Here is a 21,904-nt window from a genome sequence, read left to right as displayed (position 1 = left end):
GTGAGGTGATACCTTTTGTTAAATCAACTTCGCTTGTTGAGAAGAACAAGCTTTTTGAGCTTAGCGCTCTTCTTGGTGAAGACTGGTTCTGTGCAAGTCGGAAAGCTTGTCTCTCACCAATAGTCAGGGCTCGCCAAGCAGTGGCAAGCCCCACTCGCCAGCCGTGCGGTTCTGCACTCTGTGCCGGCTCTTCTGGGTTGTAATCTACTCACCCCGGGCGAGTAGATTACATTATTTGTCGAGCCCTGCCAATAGTAGTTGGTAGAAAAGATACTACCTCACCTATTTCTTGTCTCTCTAAAGCCCTGGGTCACCATAGTTACATCAACACCGACAAACTGGCTGTTACAGTTCTGAAAAAATGATCAAGTGGGCTATTACCATCCATTTTGCTATCCTGTTAGCAGAAACACCATTTCCAGATTAGGGGTGAGACCTTTGCCGAAAAACCTCATTCTTCTCCATGCTCTTCAGTCAAAAGGCATCAAATAAGTCAGGGGTATGGAACCGCAGGCCCAGGGCGTGGATTCCCCCCCGACTTGCTTGGACTACTTCTTTCCCCCCCCCCCCCGCCTCCCGTCAGCATTGAGGAGCCCATGCTGGTAATCCAGCCCCCCTGCTTCCCCACGGCAGGGCTGGAGCACACAAAATCTACTAGCCTGGGCCTCCCCTGGGCTCTGGTGGGAGGGGAATGTGGGGAGTATCTTTCTCCTTCTCAGTTGGTGACCACTTCAGGGTTTTTTTTTTAATTTTACCTTTATTTTTTTTGCTTCTCTCTTGTGTATAGTCCCTGATTGGTTTTTCTGAGGGTCAGCGGCCTCCAATCCTAAAAAGGTTCCCCAACCCTGTGAAATAGGTATATTTTATTAGCTATGTCAACTCAAAAGCTTGCTTCTTTCACAAACAGAAGCTGAAACAATAAAGATGTTAGTTTACACACCTTGTCGCATTAATGAAAATATTACATAAGAATAGCAGCCCAATGTCTGGTGCTGTAACACTGAAATGCTGGCTGTTTGAGTTCTGCGGTCCCCTGAGTGAGAGGCAAGAGGGGGAGGAGAAGAGAAAGGGAGAGACCGAGAGAGGTGGAGGAGAGCTGAGGGGGTGGAGGCAGTAGGAGAAGGGGAGAAAGAGATGGAGCAAGCAACCGGAGGCTCAGGAGAGAAGATGACTTGGAGGAGAGACCTGAAAATCCTGTCTTATGATGGGCTAATTGGCTAGTTACATCAGATTGGTCCCAAGACCAGTTTTTCAGGAACTTCACAATCTCCCTCCAGGCTGACAGTTCACCTTTTAGCATAACTTGTTGTAGATTCCCCTTTAACCAGTTCCTTAACCTCATTTGATTATTTTATTAATCCTCCTCTTTTCCAGTTTGAGAAATCCAGGAAAGTTAGTTGTTCAACACTTTGGCTAGCTGCTAGGAGGAAAAAAAAATTCTGGCTACTATGCACTGTACCTGTACACACCTGATTGGAATGGACATGAACAACACATTCTGAAGAACCAGTTATGAAAAGATACATAACCATTTTATCTGCTGCATTTCTCCTTTTCCTCCTCTTCCCACCCCCCTGCTGAGACTCTCCCACCATTTGGTGCTATATCACCACTTTAGGAGGCCTGGGAGGTTTATGTGCTTTATGAGGCACCCACATAGCCCTTACATCAGTTTACAGAATCATAGAACTGGCAGGGACCTCAAAAGGTCACCTAATCCAGTCCCCTGCACTCATGGCAGGACAAAGTATTATCTAGACGAGAGGTCGGCAACCTTTTCAAACCAAAGAGCCAAACTACATCGAATTTCAGAACAAGTGGTCAACAAAAAGCCATATAAGAATGCTCATTTGGATGACTGAAAATATATAATTTCATATTATTGATAACTGACATGAATAATAATAGCATAAATGAAACACTGAAACATTTATTTAATAGCACTTCTGCTGCTGCATCTTTTTGCACATTTCTTTGACGTTTACATCATAACTGGTCAAATCCAACTTCATGCAGGTATTCAGGCTGTCTTCTGTCAATCTTATGGCAGGGAGCGGGGGATGTGGAGGTGCAGGAGTCTGGGTTGGGGTGTATGAGGGTCTCCGGACCGGGGGTTTGTGTGAATGGACTCGGGGCACAAGGTTGGGGAGTGTGGAGGTGCAGGAGTGTTATGACAGGGATGGGTACGAGGGGCTCAGGGTTGGGGGGTGTTAAAATGCTGCGGCCAGATGGGGGCTGGGCCCCAACAGAGGGCTTGTTTGCCAGGCTTCATTTTTAAATAATATTTTACTTTGTCTAACACAAAAGGTTTCAACGTTGTCTTTATTTATGGCTAGAGTGGGGAACTTTTTGGGGGGTCAGGGGCCACTGACTCACAGAAAAATCAGGGACCACATAAGTGAGAAGGGGGGGAAAAACCCTCTAAAACCGCCCAACCCTCACTGATGTGGCCCTCAGCTGAAACAGTTCACTATCCTGATGCTCCAGCCCCATGGTGGGGGAGGGCCAGGAGGCCTGAGGTTTAAGGCCTCAGGCCAGATTTACTCTTCTGGGGTTCCAAAAATGAGGGGTTCAGTGTGAGGGACAGGACTGCCAGTGAGTGGGATAGGGATGGAGGTGCAGGATCTGGGTGGGAGGTGAACTGCAGAAGGGGGTGAGGTCTGGGGGGGAGGTACGGTGGAGGACCAGGCTGGGGCAGGGTGTTTGGCCAGGGGAGAGGGAGTAGAAGCAGGGTGGGGTGCAGGGCTCAGCAAGGGAGGTTAGTGATGGAGTAGGGGTGCAGGAGCTGGGCATGAGAGGGTAGGGGGCCACTTCGAGTGCTCCACTCTAGGTGTTGGGCTTGTCCCGCGCTGCAGACCAGAGATTTTTCAACAGTGGTCCAACCAGGCCACACATGCGCAGCATATGCCAAATCTGAGCGTTCGCAGCCTGACTCTTGCCAGTTCCTCCTAACCATCTACAGCTGCAGACGGAGTCTAACTGCTCTCCTGTAGTTCTGAGAGAAAAATTTGTAAATATACTTAGTTAGTAGTTCTACTTATTATAGTTCTTGTTATTAGTCTTAGTTGTTTCATAGTTCACATTTAAAACAAAAAAAAATATTTTTTTCTTCACAACATGCCGGGATCTGCCGGCTTTAAGAAATGTGTGGCTTGCCATGATGCAATGCCCGCCTCAGATGGATGCTCCAGGTGTATCAAATGTTTAGGAGAGGGTCATATTCCCGAAAAATGCCAACATTGTGACAAACTTACGGTGCAAGCAAGAGAGACCGCAATATACGGCTCAAGATGCTCCTCTTTAATAGGGCCCTGCAACCGTCCAGCTCTCATGACTCGGGGCCTCCGGAGACAGCGGCAGCACATAAGAGGTCCGCTCTAAGTCCGACTGAGAGGAGATCTTCGCCCTCCCGCCATTTTATTTCAAAGCGGAGTAAGGTTATGGAGAAGCCAGGCACCTCCAGAACGGGCCTAGTGTATCGTGCTGACAAGCACAAAGCTGCCCACAGCACTTCAGAGCCAAGCCCTGCCCCGTCAGGGGGTCAGGTGCAGATACCGACATCAGCTCCCAGAGCAGAGTTGGCACCAGCAGTAGCCTCCAGAACTCCAACCTTGCCGGCACCGAAGACATCCATGGCACTGACATCGAAGCCGGCACCGAAGCTACCTCGGCACCAAAGAATCACACTGAGCTGAGAGCACCACTGGCACTGAGCGCACTATGTGTCCCGGAACCGAGCACACTGGCACCAGCCGTGCCAGCACCGAGCACCCTGGCACTGAGCACACCGACACCGAGCATCAGAGTGACTCCATCAGCATTGACATCGCCGATACTAGCACTGCATCAACAGCCAGAGCTGTCGTCACGTCATCACCCTTCTCCAGCACCTTCCAAGGCATTGCATAAATCTAGGAGGATCATTACCCCTTCTACTAGTCTGGAATCAGTGCCATTTTCTGCTGGACCTTCTCATGCTTCATCACACTCAGTGCGTTCACACGTTCGGATACACAACAGCCACACCACACATCGTCGTCGTCACCTACCACATTATTCTCCATCCCTCCACTGTTACCACCGGCATTATCCCCAAGAAGGCGAAGGAGCAGGTCCAGTTCAAGATCACTTGCCCGCTCATTGTACTCCGAGTATCATCATTCGACAAGAAGGTCATATTCCCCAACATATTAGCAGGACAAAGGCTACCATACGCACCGCCATTATGATTACTACTGCCCTTATTCGGCGTGACATACATGTTCAAGATTGCCTGACTATCGCCATACACATGTTCACTGCAACACTGTCATTGATGTAAGGTGCCATCAATCCTTACAGGACCACTTACTTGTCAGCCGAAATGGTTAGGGCAGTGTGTGTGTGTGTGTGTGTGTGTGTGTGTGTGTGTGTGTGTGTGTGTGTGTGTGTGTGTGTGTCAGCCGAAATGGTTAGGGCAGTGTGTGTGTGTGTGTGTGTGTGTGTGTGTGTGTGTGTGTGTGTGTTACACCCAAGTCTTCAACTGCTGAGACGCAAAGTCTCGTTGCAGTGGACAGCCTAGGAGGCTGGAGGGCGCCCCGAAAAATAGTTTAACGTCTGTGACTTTACTGCTAGGACCGGGGGTCCCATCGCAGAGGGCAGCCAACAGGCTCTCAGATGCCCCGAGTTTATAGGAAGAGCTTATTACAACTCAGATTTTAGCTGCTAGGATACAGAAATCCCTTCGCAGCGGGCAGCCTGGGGAGGCTGAGAGGTGCCCCAACGGATCTGTCCTCTGGAAGCGACACGATCCAAAACGCCCAAGCTCTTCCTATACCTGTCCCTTTTGACCGGCTGAAGTTCTTTTGTTTGTGTTCGGTTCGGGTCCAGCAGCACGGGTTCAAGGCAGAAGCTTGACCCGCACTGGCTTATTTATAGGAGAAAGAAAGAGAAAAGAAATAAAGAAACTTGGTTCAGTATATATATATTTATAAGTGAATGAGGGCACCCCACTTATTCCCAAAGTTTGTAGCTAAATCACCTTACCAAAGGCAGTTTACAATAGAAATGAAGCAGCTTGACTTAAGAAAACTATAATAAAGTAACTAAACTTACAACAGAGTAACAATTAAAGTGTACACATAAAGAAAACACATTGCAGGTACAATTCTCACCCCTGCATTCCAGACTTGGTATGGCCAGCGTCTTTCTCTCAATCCCTCAGGAAGAAGTAGGGCGAGGTTGGGCGTCCCACGGACCTCGGGAGACAATCAATACCTGCCAGCAGGTGTAGGTGATTGGAGCTCAAATGGGGTGGGCAACTAAACCCTCTTTATACCCCTTGGGTCACATGGGCTTCTTCCTGGTCTCAAGTGGCCAATTAGGAAAAATGGCTTTGAACACCAAGTTTCCCGCGAAGGGTGCAAAGCATAATTCACACCTGGGAAAATGCAGACAATGGGCACCTCTGGTATGTGATGGGCGAAGATTCCTCTCCTGAGACAGTGCAGGCGTGTCAATTACTGATACTAGCCATCACGGCGACGGGAGGCCTCCCAGTCGTCAGCTAGCCCATTTACTGTCTGGTTTCTGTTTATGGTAGAGTCAGGGACAGGCATCACACCTGCGTTCCCAGGGCATCAAAGGCTGACTGCCTTTCTCTTTCTCTCTGGGGGGGGGGGAAAACAAGATGGGGTTCGTGTCTGGCTACACTACTCCAACTGGAGATGTACCCCCAACACCTCCATCTGATCCAGGCACAGTGCAAGCCACAGAGCCAGACCAACCACAAGGGGAATCCCCAACTGACCAATCCTCCTCATCCCCTGATGAGGCTGTGTTCCCAACTGACAGTTCACCCACCGATGACACATGCCAATTCCAAGACCTCTTCAAGCGTGTCGCAGAATCACAGGAAATACAGTTAACACAGGTGCAGCAAAAACAACAGAAGCTCCTTGAAAATTTACAACAGTCTCAGAAGTCGAGAATTGCCTTACCTCTGGATGATGCAATACTGGAGATAGCCCACGAGGTATGGCAGACAGTAGCCTCCGTTCTTCCAATGAGCAAAAAGGCAGACAAAGTACTTTGTCCCCCTAAGGGTAGCAAATTTTTATTTACGCACTTGCAAAACAATTCTTTGGTGATGATTGCAGCGCGGCAAAGGACAAAAGCTCCCCAACATAAAAACACTCCAGGGGACAAGGAAGGCAAGCGCCTAGGCCCGTGGTCCCCAACACAGTGCCCGCGAGCGCCATGGCACCCGCGGGGGCATTTGCACCTGGCGTGGCACTTGCGGGGAGCGTCGGCCCCGGGCGCGCGGCGCTTGCGGGGAGGGGGGGAAGCGCCGGCCCCAGGCGCGCGGCGCTTGCGGGAGGGGGGAGCGCCGGCCCCGGGCGCTTGGCTATGGGGGGGCCCCGGGCATGCAGCTATGGGGGGGGGGCCGCCCCCGGGCATGCGGCTATGGGGGGGGGCGCCCCCGGGCGCGCAAGTGTCCCCGCCCCCTGGCGCCCAGCGGGCGAACGGCCACGCCCCCTGGCGCCCGACAACCTCAAAAGGTTGGGGACCACTGGCCTAGACCTATTCGGGAGAAAGGTCTACTCATCGGCTACCCGAATGTTGACGATGGCAAACTATGCTGCCCACCTCTCAAACCATAGTTTCGATAACTATACCAGACTTATTCCAGATCGCAGGCCCTTGTTCTCATGGGAGACTTGAATCATCCTGACATCTGTTGGGGGACCAACATGGCAGTACACAGATAATCCAGGAAGTTTTTGGAGAATGTTGGGGATAACTTCTTGGTGCAAGTGCTGCAGGATCTGACCAGAGGCTGGGCACAGCTTGACCTGCTACTCACAAACAGGGAGAAGCTAATAGGGGAAGTAGAGGTGGGTGACAACATGGGAAGCAGTGATCATGAGATGGTAGATTTCAGGATCCTGACCAAAGGAAGAAAAGAGAGTAGTAAAATACACACCTTGGACTTCAGAAAAGCAGACTTGGACTCCCTCAGAGACCTGATGGGCAGAATCCCCTGGGATGCTAACATGGAGGGGAAAGGAGCCCAGGACAGCTGGCAGTATTTTAAAGAAGCCTTATTGAAGGCACAGAAAGAAACCATTCCATTGCGTAGCAAGAGAAGCAAATTTGATAGGAGAGCGGATTGGCTTACCAGGGAAATCCTTGGTGAACTTAAGCACAAAAAAGGAGCTTACAAAAAGTGGAAACTTGGACAGATGACTAGGGAGGGATATAAAAGTATAGCTCGAGAATGCAGGGGAGTTATCAGGAAGGCGAAAGCGCAATTGGAATTGCAACTCGCAAGGGATGTGAAGGATAATAAGAAAGGTTTCTCCAGGCATGTCAGAGAGAAGATGCTTAGAGGTGGTGTAGGGCCCCTACTAGATGAGGGCAGTAATCTAGTGACAGATGATGTGGGGAAAGCTGAAGTACTCAATGCTTTCTTTGCCTCTGTCTTCACAGACAAGGTCAGCTCCCAGACTAATGCGCTAAGTGACGCAATATGGGAGGAAGGTGAACAGCCCTTGGTGGGTAAAGAACAGGTTAGGAACGATTTAGAAAAGCTAAACATAAATCCATGGGTCCAGACTTAATACATCCGAGGATATTGAAGGAGTTGGCAAATATCATTGAGGAGCTTTTGGCCATTATCTTTGAAAAGTCGTGGAGATCGGGAGAGATCCCGGGTGATTGGAAAAAGGCAAATGTGTTGCCCCTCTTTAAGAAAGGGAAGAAGGACAATCCAGGGAACTATAGGCCGGTCAGTCTTACCTCAGTCCCTGTAAAAAATCATGGAGGGGATCCTCAATGCATCCATTTTAAAGCACTTGGAAGAGGGGAAGGTGATCAAGACTAATCAGCATGGATTCATGAAGGGCAAGTCGTGCCTGACAAATCTGATTCGCTTCTATGATGAGGCTCTGTGGACATGGGGAAGTCAGTGGATGTGATATACCTTGGCTTTAGCAAGGCTTTTGATACGGTCTTCCACAATATTCTTGTCAGCAAGTTAAGCGAATGTGGATTGGATAAATGGACTGAAAGATGGATAGAAAGCTGGCTGGAAGGTCGGGCCCAGCGGATAGTGATCAACGGTTTGATGTCAGGATGGCAATCAATTTCTAGCGGAGTGTCCCAAGGTTCTGTTCTGGGAAAGGTTTTGTTCAACATCTCTAATGAACTGGATGAGGGGATAGATTGCACCCTCAGCAAGTTTGTGGATGACACTTACCTAGGGGGAGAGGTAGATACGCTGGAGAGCAGGGATAGAGTTCAGAGTGACTTAGACAAATTGGAGGATTAGGCCATAAGAAATCTGATGAGGTTCAACAAGAACAAGTGTAGAGTCCTGCACTTGGGATGGAAGAATCCCAAGCATTGTTACAGGCTGGGGACCAACTGGCCAAATAGCAGTTTTGTAGAAAAAGACCTGGGGAGTACAGTGGATGAGAAGCTGGATATGAGTCAACAGTGTGCCCTTGTAGCCAAGAAGGCTAATGGCATATTAGGTTGTATTAAGAGGAGCATTGCCAGTTGATCCAGAGATGCCATTATTCCTCTTTATTCGGCTCTGGTGAGGCCACATCTGGAGTATTGTGTCCAGTTCTAGGCCCCCAATTACAGGAAGGATTTGGATGCATTGGAGAAGGTCCAGCGGAGGGCAACCAAAATGATTAGGGGGCTGGAGCATATGACCTGTGAGGAGAGGCTGAGGGAGTTGGGTCTGTTTAGTCTGTAGAAGAGAAGAGTGAGGGGGGATTTGATAGCAGCCTTCAACTTCCTGAAGGGAGGTTCCAAAGAGGCTGGAGAAAGGCTGTTCACGGTAGTGATGGATGGCAGAACAAGGAACAATGGTCTCAAGTTGTGGTGGGGGAGGTCTAGATTGGATATTAGGGAAAAACTATTTCACTGGGAGGGTGGTGAAGCACTGCAATGGGTTACCTAGGGAAGTAGTGAAGTCTCCATCCCTAGAGGTGTTTAAGTCTTGGCTTGACAGAGCTCTGGCCGGGTTGATTTAATTGGGATTGGTGCTGCCTTGGGTAGGGGGCTGGACTTGATGGCCTTTTAAGATCTCTTCCAGCTCTATGGTTCTGTGATTCTATGATTCCTTTTCTTGAAGACTTCTCTGGCACTAAATGCGAGATCTTAAAGTCTGTGGTACAGGAAGGCTATACCGCCTCGAGGACGGCATTACAGATAGACCTGGATGTCGCCGACACAGCAGTGCTAACAACTGCCACAGCGGTAGTTATGCGAAGGGTGTCCTGGCTGCAGCTGTAGGCTGTGCCAAAAGATCTACAGTCCAAAGTGGAGGACTTGCCCTTCGATAGGGAAGCCCTATTCGCTGAAAAGACGGACCAGCTGCTTCACTTGGGCAAGGACTCAAGAACCACCCTCAGGATGCTCGGTATGTATACCCCACTGTATCGCCGCCAGCGATATACACCTTGCTACCATCAACGACCCTTCTAGATTTAGGCAATACGACCAGCAACGGCCTAGGCAGCGACAACAGAAGTGACAACCTCAAAATAACAAGGCGCCAAACCAGCAAAACAACCAGCAGCCTGTTTGATGGTTTCATCGAGGGTCTGCAGAACATCCCTTTGGAATGCCATCCACAGGAACCAAACAAAATATTCCATCATCGATTGAGACTGTACTGCCATCACCACTGGCAGATGGGTTCGCGAGCTAATTGCATCAGGCTACGCAATCCCCTTCATCTCATTATCCTCTTCCTCTCCCCCCTCCCCGTCCCTTTTCAGGGACCCATCTCACGAGCCTTTCTTAAAGGCAGATGTCCTCCATCTCCTCGAGATTGGGACCACTGAGAGGGTTCCCAAGAAATTCCAGGGCAAAGGATTCTATTCCCGTTATTTTCTTACTGAGAAGAAATCGGGAGGGTGGAGACCAATGTTAGATCTTTGAGGACTCAATCGATACCTACGAAAACAATGGTTCAAGATGGTAACACTGGCTTCCATCATATTGGTTCGCATCCCTCAACTTACAGGACACATATTTTCATGTGACCGTACATCCAGCCCACAGATGTTTCCTAAGATTCCTGATAGGCGAGGAGTATTTCCAATACAGAATTCTTCCCTTTGGACTTTCATTGGTGCTGCGAGTTTTAACAAAAACACTAGCGATAGCCGCAGCGTACCTCTGCCACCTTGGCATCATAATTTTTCCCTATCTGGACGACTGCCTAATCAAGGCTCCTACTCTGGAAGAGGCATCACAGGCCATCAACTTCACACAGGATCTATTCCACAGTCTCAGTCTCGTGATCAATTTTGCAAAGTCATCCACGACTCCACAATCTCTCGAGTTCATTGGGGCTCGACTAGATTCCACCATGGCCAGAGCTTACCTGCCCCTCTCCAGATTCCGAGTAATCCAAGAACTTGTGCAAATACTCTCCTTGAGTCCCAAAAGCTCGGCACTTACCTGCTTGAGGCTCCTAGGCCATATGGCCGCCCCCACATACGTAGTACAACATGCAAGATTGCGTCTCAGATGTCTTCAACATTGGTTGACTTCCATCTACTGCCCGGGCAATCACGACCTTCACAAACCAGTTTCTGTCCCTCCCATTGTACGGGAATCCCTAAAATGGTGGAACACCACCACAAATATGCTTACCAGCATCCCCTTCCGGCACCCACGGCCCACCATATAAATAACCGATATTAGATCTTCGAGAGCCCATCTCAGGGACTTTCAAGTTCAAGGATGTTGGTCCGCTCACAAGTCTCTCCAGCACATCAATTTTCTCGAGTTGAGAGCAGTATTCAACTTCTGCAAAGCTTTCCTATCCAACATTCAAGGCCGCGCTATTCAAGACCTTTAAGACAACATGACAACAGTATATTATATGAACCGCCAGGTTGGTGCTCGTTCACAATCCCTTTGCACGGAGGCGACACGCTTATGTAACTGATGCATTCGATACAATATTTCTATCACTGCACTCTACCTACATGGCAAGGACAACGTCATTGCCGATACTCTCAGCAAGCACCTCATCCACCAACACGAATGGCAACTGAACCCACAGATAACAGAACAAATCTTCCAAAGATGGGGACATCCCACCATAGACTTATTTGCAACATATCACAACGCGAAGTGCCTCTTTTACTGTTCAAAAGCAGGCATCGGACCGAACTCTCTAGGGGATGCCTTCCTGATAGACTGGAACCAGCAACTGCTCTTTGCGCTTCCTCCAATTCCTCTGATTCCCAAAGTCGTGGAGAAAATAGCCAGGGACAACACCAAGGTCATTTTTATAGCTCTCTTCTGGCCCCACCGAACATGGCTTCTGCTCCTCCTTCAGATGACCGTGTGTCCTCTGTACCATTTACCGGCCCAACACAATCTTCTGACACAACAACAAGGGAGAATTGTACATCCACATGTCCACAACCTACATCTCACAGCATGGCTCCTAACTGGTTCTGACACACAGAAATAGCATGCTCCCAGGAGGTCAAACATGTACTGATGCATAGTAGAAAGGACTCGACACACCACACTTACCTGTATAAATGGTGCCATTTCCAATCCTGGTGCCATGCCAATAACCTCAATCCCGATTCCCTTCCTCTCCAGCACGTCCTTGATTATGTCCTGCAATTACAAAGATCAGGTTTATCGCTTCCTTCGATCAAAGTACACATTGCAGCAATCTTAGCTCTTCGACCTCTAATATAGGGTTACTCATTATTCTCCCATCCAACGACCAAACGATTTTTTAAGGGACTTGCAAACTTATATCCCTCACACAGGGAACCTGCAGACATTGGGGGCCTTGCAGCTAGTCTTACAGGCCGTAATGAGTCCCCCCTTCGAGCCAATGGCACTATCCGACCTGCCAACACTCACCATGAAGGTCACCTTCCTGCTGGCTATCACCTCTGCCCGGAGAGTGGGAGAGCTCGCTGCTCTCTTGGACACACTACTGTATACACTTTTCACTAACCAGGAGCTGGTACTGTGCCCTCACCCCCCCAACTTCCTTCCCAAGGTGAACTTGTTGTTCCATATTAACGAACCCATCGTACTCCCAATCTTTCACCCTGAACCGCACTCGTTTCCACAGGATTCTCAGCTGCATACCTTGGATGTTCACCATGCCCTTGCGATCTACTTGGATAAAACACAAGCTTTCCGTAAATCACAACGTTTGCTATTATCCACGGCCCAGCGCTCCATGGGCCAACCCCTCTCAGCACAACATATTTCTAAAATTGTTGTCTCCTGCATCTCACGTTGTTCCTCATTACAAAATAAGACACGCCCCCCCCCCTTGTTCACTGACCGCACATTCAACAAGAGCAATGGCAACTTCGACAGCCTTTATTAAAGGGGTCTCCCTACCAGACATCTGCAGAGCGGCTACATGGTCATCCAATTACACGTTCGCAAAACACTATGCTATCAACGCTTTGATTCATGACTAGGCAGTAGCCTCGGCAGTCTCATCCATGGCACAGAGGTCATAACTCCAATACCCCCTTCCATAGACCAGAGTACTGCTCTGAAGTCAACTAGAGTGGAGCACCCACAGGGACCGCTTGAAGAAGAAGTTACTCACCTTGTGCAGTAACGATGGTTCTTCGAGATGTGTCCCCGTGGGTGCTCCACGTCCTGTCCTCCTCCCCTCTTCAGAGTCTCTTTTTTTCTGTTTTTCAGATATTCTCCACTTAGGAGGAACTGGCGGGAGCTAGGCTGTGCACACTCAGTCGGCACGAGCGGTGCACGCCTCCTGCTGTGCATGCATGGCCCGGCCCCACTACTGCTGAAAAATCTCTGGTCTGCGGCGTGGGATGAGCCTGACAGCTAGCGTGCAGCACCCACAGGGATGTATCTCGACGGACCATCGTTACTGCACAAGGTAACTTCTTCTTACTTGCTTTTGTACTGCATCACAGGCACCATGTAACCCTGCCTCCCGCTGCTCCCAATCGCTGGATTCTGGACAATGGGAGCAAAGGGAAAACCTCCAGGAAGAGAACCCCTGCGAGGCTGGTCCCCCACAGCTGGGTAAAGGAAAATGGCAGCACATGGAGCCATTTTTGGCTCTACTTGTTCTCCGCATGCTGGATCTAGCAGGGGGGCTTAGAGCTTTCTCACCCTGCAGGAAACCGGCACTGGCATTCCAATATTGCAGGGAGCCGTAAGGCTGTAGCACTAGTACCGGCTCCCTGCTGTGGTGGGAGCTCGGGTGGGCTGAGCTTGAGCGCCAAAGTCATATATGGCTCATGAGCCATAGGTTGCTGACCCCGATCTAGACCTTTCCTGACAAGTGTTTGTCTAACTTGTGCTTACATGTGTCCAATGATGGAGAATTCCACAACCTCCACAGGCAATTTATTCCAGTGCTTAATCACCGTGATAAGAAGTTTTTCCTAATGTCCAACCTAAACCTCCCTTGCTGCAATTTAAGATAATTGCTTCCTGTCCTATCCTCAGAACAATTCTCACTCCTTGTAACAACATTCTGTATCCTTGAAAATGATTATCCTGGTCTGTCTTCTTGTTTCCAAATTAAACTCATTTTTTTAATCTTCCCTCATAGGCCATATTTTCTAGACCTTCAATATGTGTTGCTCTTCTCTGCACTTTCTCCAATTCGTCCATGTTTTCTTGGTAAGTAGCACCCAGAACTAGACACACTACTGCAGCAGAGGCCTAATCAGCACAGAGTAGAGTGGAATAATTACTTCTGGGCGGTGTCTACATGGGCCACTTGCTTTTCCGGAAAAGCAATGACGATCTAATGTAAAATCGTCATTGTTTTTCCGGAAAAACTATGCTGCTTCCATTCGGGCAAAAGTCCTTTTCCGGAAAAACTGTTCCGGAAAAGGGCCAGTGTAGACAGCCCACTAGTCTTTTCCGCAAAAAAGCCCCGATCGCAAAAATGACGATTAGGGCTTTTTTGCGGAAAAGCACGTCTACATTGGCACGACGCTTTTTTGGAAAAAGTGCTTTTCTGGAAAAGTATCCTGCCAATGTAGACGTGCTTTTTCCGGAAATACTTATATCGGAAAACTGTTCCGTTTTAAATATTTCCGGAAAAGGGTGCCAATATAGACGTAGCCCTGGTGTTTTGCTTACAATACTTACAGAATCACAGAAGATTAGGGTAGGAAGAGATGGCAGGAGGTCATCTGGAAGCAGGACCAACTCCACCTCAATCATCCCAGCCAGGGCTTTGTCAAGCCTAGCAGTACAGGCAGTCCCCGGGTTACAGGGATCCGACTTACATCGGATCCCTACTTACAAACGGGGTGAGGCAACCCCGCACTAGCTGCTTCCCCCCAGCAGACCAGGGAGACGTGAAGCTAGCGCCGCCCCCCCCCCCCCAGCAGACCAGGGAGACTTTTCTCAGCAGAGACCTCATCTTGAGAATAAAGGACTGAGGGAAGTGAGGTGTGGGAGAATAAAACTGAGCTCTGGAGAAATGTTTGGCTAGAGTTTCCCCTCCAATATGTTCAAATTCCGACTTACATACAAATTCAACTTAAGAACGAACCTACAGTCCCCATCTTGTACGTAACCCGGGGACGGCCTGTATACTGAATTGCATTAGTAGGAGCACTGCCGGCAGACTAAGGGAAAGGATTATTTCCCTCAATTTGACACTAGTGAGGCCACCTCTGCAGTACTATGTCCCGGTGCGGTTCGCCCCCCAGGAAGGGCTGTGGACACATTGCAGAGTCCAGCAGAGGGGGGGGTATGGCTGAGGAGGAGAAGCTGCGGGACTTGGCTGTATTTAGTCTGCAGAAGGGGGGTTTGACAGCAGCCTGCAGGGGCGTTCAGAGGCTGGAGGAGGCTGTTCTGGGGGGGGGGGGCAGATGGCAGAAGAGGAGCGATGGTGCCAGGTTGCGGGGGGGGGGGTCTAGCTGGGGAAGTGGAGAAGCTGTTTCCCATGGTCGGTGGGATGGTTCGGGGGGGGGGGGCTCCGCCGGGCCTGGGCCTCCAGCACTCCAGGGCGCGGGGAGGGGGGGGGGTCTAAGGCCAGTCCCCTCCCCCGCCGCGCCGCGCGGGGCCGGCCGGCAGCGCCCCTCCCCCGCCGTTCCGTCACAGGGAGCGTTGGGCTCGCGGCGATGGCGGGATCCGCCCCGCCGAAAGCTCCGCCTGCGCCTGCGCGGCCATGGCGGCGGCCTGCGCGGAGATGGAGGCGGCGCGGAGCCCGGGCGCGGCGGGGCTGGTTTGCGCGCGGGGCCGCAACCGTAAGGCCGTGCTCTGCCAGCGCTGCGGCTCGCGCGTGCTGCTGCCCGGCGCCGCCACCTTCGCGCGCAGAGAGGTAGGGCCCCGCCCATCCCCCAACGGCTCCCCCGCTCAGCCCCTCCCACGCCGGTGTGCGCGGCCCTGCCAGCGGGGCCCCATCCCGCCTCAGCGCCGTCCCTCCTGCCCCGCCCCTCTGCTCCGAGCCGGCCCCACCCTGGTGCCATGGCAACAACCAGCGCTCTCTGCGCAGGGCTGGATGCGCACGCTGCGGGCCTTGCTCCCCGATGTATTTGTGGGTCCCCCCCCCGTTGTCGTTCTTCCGGGCGGGGCCTGGGGGGGCGGTGCGAGAGCCGTGGGGTCTAGCCAGGTGTGAAGCAGTAGTCCCTGCCATGGCGAACTAGCCATGCGCCACTGGCCAGATAGCCGCCTGTGGCTATGGGCTGGACACGGCTGTGCGTGCACCCAGCACTGCTGCTCCCTGCTTCTCTTGCTCACACACCTCTACTGGCTATATACACTGCCATGCACAGGCTCCTCAGCCCCCAGGCTTTTCATGGAGATGTGCACCCAGGCAGGTTTTTCCAGTTTCCACGATGATCAGGGGACACTCCCCACAGATTGATCTCCTGCATCCAGACCTTTTAGAGCCATGTCTTTAGGACCACCCTATTTCACAAGCAGGTGGTCCTGGTCTCAGCTTAACAAAGTTCTGCTGTAGCATGTAATTGATCAGTTCTGACCGATCCCTCAACCAGCACCCATCCTGCCTTTTGAGCATGCTAGGGAGCAGATGCTGATTGAATGTGGGCAGAAACCTGGGCCTTGTGCTGCAATGCTTTGTGCTGCCATGATGCCAGATCACTTGCTGGCTTGACATGGAAAGGTGTCTGTCCTACTGTGGACGGTGGAATAAAGCAGGCCTCTCCAGAATCCTTTTCAGAAGGATTAAAGAGTTCCTCGATCAGAGCTTTATGGAGATGTGCAGGGAGGAGTCTCGCTCTGTCTCCAGACACATTAACAAACTTTTCTGGGGAACCTCTGCTGTGTAGGCAATGTGGGCACCACTGTACCCCTCAGATCATAGAACCATAGAACCCTAGGCTGCGTCTAGATTGGCATGATTTTCCGTAAATGCTTTTAACGGAAAACTTTTCCGTTAAAAGCATTTTCGGAACAGAGCGTCTAGATTGGCATGGACGCTTTTCCGCAAAGCACTTTTTGTGGAAAAGCATCCGTGCCAATCTAGATGCGCTTTTCCGCAAAAAAGCCCTGATTGCCATTTTTGTGATGGGGGCTTTTTTGCAGAAAACAAATCTGAGCTGTCTACACTAGCCCTTTTGCGCAAAAGCTTTGCACAAAAGGGACTTTGCCTGAACGGGAGCAGCATAGTATTTCCGCAAGAAGCACTGATTTCTTACAGTTGGAAGTCAGTGCTTTTGCGGAAATTCAAGAGGCCAGTGAAGACAGCTGGCAAGTTTTTCAGGAAAAGTGGGTGATTTTTCGGAAAAACTTGCCAGTCTAGACACAGCCATAGAGCTGGAAGAGATTTCAGAAGGTCATCAAGTCCAGCCCCCTGCTCTAGGCAGGACCAATCCCAACTAAATCAACCCGGCCAGGGCTTTGTCAAGCCAAGACTTAAACACCTCTAGGGATGGAGACTCCACTACTTCCCTAGGTAACCCATTCCAGGGCTTCGCTACCCTCCTAGTGAAATAGTTTTTCCTAATAGCCAACCTAGACCTCTCCTACCACAACTTGAGACCATTGCTCCTTGTTTTGCCATCCGTCACTACTGAGAACAGCCTCTCTCCATCTTCTTTGGAACCTCCCTTCAGGAAGTTGAAGGCTGCTATCAAATCCCCCCTCACTCTTCTCTTCTGCAGACTAAATAGACCCAACTCCCTTAGCCTCTCCTCATAAGTCATATGCTCCAGCCCCCTAATCATTTTGGTTGCCCTCTGCTAGACCCTCTCCAATGCGTCCACATCATTTTTGTAGGGGGGGGCCTAGACCTGGACACAATACTCCAGATGTGGCCTCACCAAAGGGTAATAATGACATCTCTGGATCTGCTGGCCATGCTCCTCTTAATGCAACCTAATATGCCATTAGCCTTCTTGGCTACAAGGGCACACTGTTGACTTATATCCAGCCTCTCATCCACTGTAACCCCCAGGACCTTCTCTGCAGAACTACTACTTAACTGGTTGGTCCCCAGCCTGTAACTATGCTTGGGATTCTTCCGTCCCAAGTGCAGGACTCTGCACTTGTTCTTGTTGAACCTCATCAGATTTCTTGTGGCCAAATCCTCCAATTTGTCTAAGTCAATCTGGACCCTATCTCTGCCCTCGAGTGTATCTACCTCTCCCCCTAGCTTAGTGTCATCCACAAACTTGCTGCGGGTGCAATCCATCCCCTCATCCAGGTCATTAATAAAGATATTGAACAAAACCGGTCCTAGAACTGAATCTTGGGGCACTCTGCTAGAAGCCGACCGCCATCCTGACATCGAGACGTTGATCACTACCCGCTGGGCCTGGCCTTCTAGCCATCTTTCTATCCATCTTACCGTCCATTTATCCAATCCTCATCCCCTAAACTTGCTGGCAAGAATATTGTGGGAGACCTTATCAAAAGCCTTACTAAAGTCAAGGTATATCACATCCACTGACTTCCCCATGTCCACAGAGCCTCATCATAGAAGCTAATCAGATTGGTCAGCTTACCCTTTCTGAATCCATGCTCACTATTCCTAATCACTTTTCTCTCTTCCAAGTGCCTCAAAATGGATTCCTTAAGGATCTCTTCCATGATTTTTCCAGGAACCGAGGTAAGACTGACCGGCCTATAGTTCCCTGGATCGTCCTTCCCTTTTTTGAAGATGGGCACTACATTTGCCTTTTTCCAATCATCCGGGATTTCTCCCGATCTCCACGACTTTTCAAAGATAATGGCCAAAGGCTCCTCAATTACATTTGCCAACTCCCTCAGTACCCTCGGATGCATGGATTTGTGTACGTTTAGCTTTTCTAAATAGTTCCTAACCTGTTCTTTACCCACCAAGGGCTGTCCATCTTCATCCCATCTTGCGTCACTTAGCGCATTAGTCTGGGAGCTGACCTTGTCTGTGAAGACAGAGGCAAAGAAAGCATTGAGTACTTCAGCTTTCCCCACATTATCTGTCACTAGGGTACCTCCTTCATTCAGTAGGGGCCGCACACCCTCTTTGATCATATTCTTCTTGTTAACATGCCTGTAGAAACCTTTCTTGTTATCCTTCACATCCTTAGCCAGTCGCAATTCCATCTGCGCTTTCGCCTTCCTGATAACCCCCCGGCATCTTCGAGCTATACATTTAAACCCCTCCCTGGTCATTTGTCCAAGTTTCCACTTTTTGTAAGCTTCCTTTTTGTTCTTAAGTTCACCAAGGATTTCCCCTGTAAGCCAATCCGGTCTCCTACCATGTTTCCCTCTCTTGCTACGCGACAGGATGGTTTCTTTCTGTGCCTTCAATAAGGCTTCTTTAAAATACTGCCAGCTGTCCTGGGCGCCTAGTCCTGGGCTCCAGCTGTCCTAACTAGTGTTATTCCAAAATAACAATGCAAGCATCTACACAGCAATTCCATTATTTTGACATTATTTCGAAATAACAGGTGGGTTATTCCAACTTCTAGAAACCTCATTCCACGAGGAATAACTCCTCTTCTAAAATAGGTATTTTGAAATAGCTGCAATGTGGACATTTCCATTGCTGCTATTTCAAAATAGCTACTCACCAGGGCCATTCTAAGTTATTCCTCCCCAGTGCCTCCTGGAGCTCTAAATTGAGATAGTTCATCCACATTGGGGCACCTGGCTCAGACTAATTTTAAGGCTTCCTGTAGTGTGGATACTTTTTTTTTAAATAAGCTATTTTGGAATATATCTTCCAGAATAGCTTATTCCAAAATAAACTTGCAGCGTAGACATACCCAGTAAGAGAAGAGAAAGAAAATGAAATGGGGCCCTTCTGAGCTTGGACACAAAGCCACTGGTGCCATGGTAAATCCACTGCTATCACTGTGTGCTTGCTTTCGGCCTATGTCAGCTCTGCAGGTCTGAGTGTGGAGTTGGAGAAGTTATGTGGTATTTGTAAATGACTTACGTCATGTTTTGTTCCTTGGCAGCTTTTCCTTCCCTCCATGAAGAAGAAGACAGCTCTGCTTGCCAGCAGCTCTCCAGATGGGGACATGCTCCAGGAACACTGGCTTGTAGATGACATGTTTTCCTTTGAGAATATTGGATTCACCAAGGATGTTGGGAATGTAAAGTTCCTCATATGTGCAGACTGTGAGATCGGGCCAATTGGCTGGCACTGCCTCGATGATAAGAAGAGCTTCTACATAGCCTTGGACCGTGTTTCTCATGAGTAGCATCCGGAGTAAAGCTCAGACTCTTTGCAAGGCCATCACAGCTTGTGTCCAGGATTCTTTGGTGCAATCATTCCATGACTCGTAATGTACCAACATGAAGCCAGAGGCACTTGCTCATGGACTTGAACATCTCATGGATTCACCTTAACAGCTCATTTCAAGCAATGGGCAATTATTGTTACATACAGTGCATTACAGCTTCCTCCCATTGTAACACGGGAGTGGCAATTCCAGTGTTCTCATTTCTGATTTTTAGTCCCCACTCATGGGCAGTCTCAGCTCCTGAAGTGTAAAATGTGAGTATAACTCTTGTCACCACAATGTTTTTTAATTTAAATTTTGATTGGAAGCTGGAACATTGTGATGTATTTCAAAGAAAATGTTCCTCCCTTCTGGAGGAAGCTAACTGGGAACTGCACCTTTGAGAGAACAGCTAACTAGATAGAACCTTGCCCACTTTCTCAGGCATTTTGCCCAATTTTAGTGGGTTTTCACTTATGTTTTGGACTACAGGGTTTGCCATATGTAAACGTTTACAACCAGGGCAACTTTATCCCTCCTTCAGAAAAAATTGCTTTCCCGCTTTCATTTACAGTTTGAATTGTTCATGAACTGGCAGTGAAAGATGGCCTGAGCTGGCACTGATGTGTAGGATTAATTTTGCAGGAAGTGTAAGGAAGTTTTCTGTGTAAGAGAAAATTCATAGTAAAACTGCAAGAACTAAATGTACTCACACTGCTATAATCAATATTTATGTTCTATTAAATATATTCGATGTTTCTCAGTGCAAAGTTTGTATTGCCTTTATAGAAACTTGAAAGGAGGAGGACGGTAAAGTACTTACAGATTTTTGCAAGTTTGTATTGCTTGCTGTAGACTGGCTGATCATGCTGCAAGAACATTTGATTTGGAATCAGCCATGAAGTTTATTAAAGACTTTCCAGACTTGTGATTGTGAAACTTTCTTGAAGTTAGAACATTCTGCCTTAATACAAAAGTCAAGTTCTTAATGTACTGCACAGAAAACAAGTGGAAACAATGTCAGCAAATACGGTCCTCTGTGGATCGGATAATTACAAAATTAGCTCATTTAAATAAATGATTTTTTTTGTGCTTATTTAAATGTGATTTAAATCAGTCCACCCTATTCAAGCATAAGGGTCCCTCAGTCTCTCTTGTTAAAGCTGTTCCACTGTGGATAATGAAAGAGACATTGGATCAGAAGGACTGAATCCTACGTCTCCCACATCCTGGAAGAGTGCTGTAGAGTTTTTCTTACTGGAACTTGTGAGTGCTGCCAAGGTGACACTGTGTTTGGTATGTGCTGTAGGCGCTATCTGGGTTTCTGTTTGTCTGGTTTTGTTATGTAACCGTTTGTATCTTTATTTTAGGGGCAGTGTTGGTTCTCCCTTTCTCTTGGGAAATGGGTGTGTGTGTGTGATTTCTCCAAAAGGTCCACTACAGATGGGTTTAGGGGTTTGACCTGCAAGCATGGATGGTATTCAGTGGGTGCTTGCTGTAAAGTTCTTGATTGTGCTAATCTAAAATCTGCCTCTCAAATAAGTACACTTACTGTGAATCATTTGGTACAGAAGGGACTCTGGCTTACGGAGTCTTTTGTTCAAGTTTTTTCCTTGTTTACTCCTGCTAATAAAAGTAATTTTTCCAGTGTCCCTTCTCCTTCACAATGAAACTCTAGTGTCTGCTCTCTCCCCTTCTGGGAAGGTAGTTTCTGCTATTAGGATGATTCCATTAGGCAGCAAGAACCCAGATGTGAGACGTATATTCCGGTGTCAGGCTTATGTGGTTCTACATAACTTTCAATGGTCCTTGAATTTGGCTTTAAAGTACTATAAGAACAGCCACACTGGGTCAGATCAATGGTCCATCTAACCCAAGGCTGCTCAACTGTGGAAACCCCGAGGGCCACAGTAATGGTCACAGCACATGTTAAAGGCTGCAACTTAAGTGAGGTTGCATATACATGCAAATATATATGCAAATAGCTTCTTTCACACAATGCCCAGGCGCTCCCGGCACCTCCTCCTGAGTAGGGGAGGGCTAGAAATGCCAACACTCTGTACCCGTCTGTTCCAGCCAGCCTGTCCGCTTGCGACTTTCATAGCTCACCCCACCTGGGAGATGCCTCGCCATTGTGGAGCATGTTCCCAGTGGAGGTCATGTTCAAAGGATCCCACCCACGGGCTGCGTGTTGAGCCCCCACATAAACTCAAGCCACA

The 21,904-nt window shown here is 49.1% G+C and overlaps 1 protein-coding gene and 1 long non-coding RNA gene across 2 annotated transcripts; one reads left to right on the top strand and one right to left on the bottom strand.

Moving 5' to 3' along the window:
* Window positions 1-1,862: 1,862 nt before the first annotated feature.
* On the bottom strand, window positions 1,863-14,877 carry LOC142820884 (uncharacterized). Its single transcript, XR_012897840.2, has 3 exons — window positions 14,146-14,877; window positions 11,557-11,646; window positions 1,863-2,995 (listed from the first exon to the last, which is right to left on the bottom strand). It is a non-coding gene; the product is annotated as an uncharacterized LOC142820884 (long non-coding RNA).
* A 262-nt stretch (window positions 14,878-15,139) lies between these two features.
* On the top strand, window positions 15,140-21,335 carry RABIF (RAB interacting factor). Its single transcript, XM_075910545.2, has 2 exons — window positions 15,140-15,328; window positions 19,419-21,335. Exons 1-2 carry the CDS (start codon window positions 15,176-15,178, stop codon window positions 19,662-19,664), a joined length of 399 nt encoding a protein of 132 aa, XP_075766660.1. The 5' UTR covers window positions 15,140-15,175; the 3' UTR covers window positions 19,665-21,335.
* Window positions 21,336-21,904: the final 569 nt, after the last annotated feature.

This window comes from Pelodiscus sinensis, chromosome 27 (genome assembly GCF_052426305.1).
Source record: "Pelodiscus sinensis isolate ZL-2025 chromosome 27, ASM5242630v1, whole genome shotgun sequence".
NCBI classification, from domain to species: Eukaryota; Metazoa; Chordata; order Testudines; family Trionychidae; genus Pelodiscus; species Pelodiscus sinensis.
Note: the sequence above shows the minus strand (reverse complement) of the source record. Positions and strands in the feature narration are given on the sequence as shown.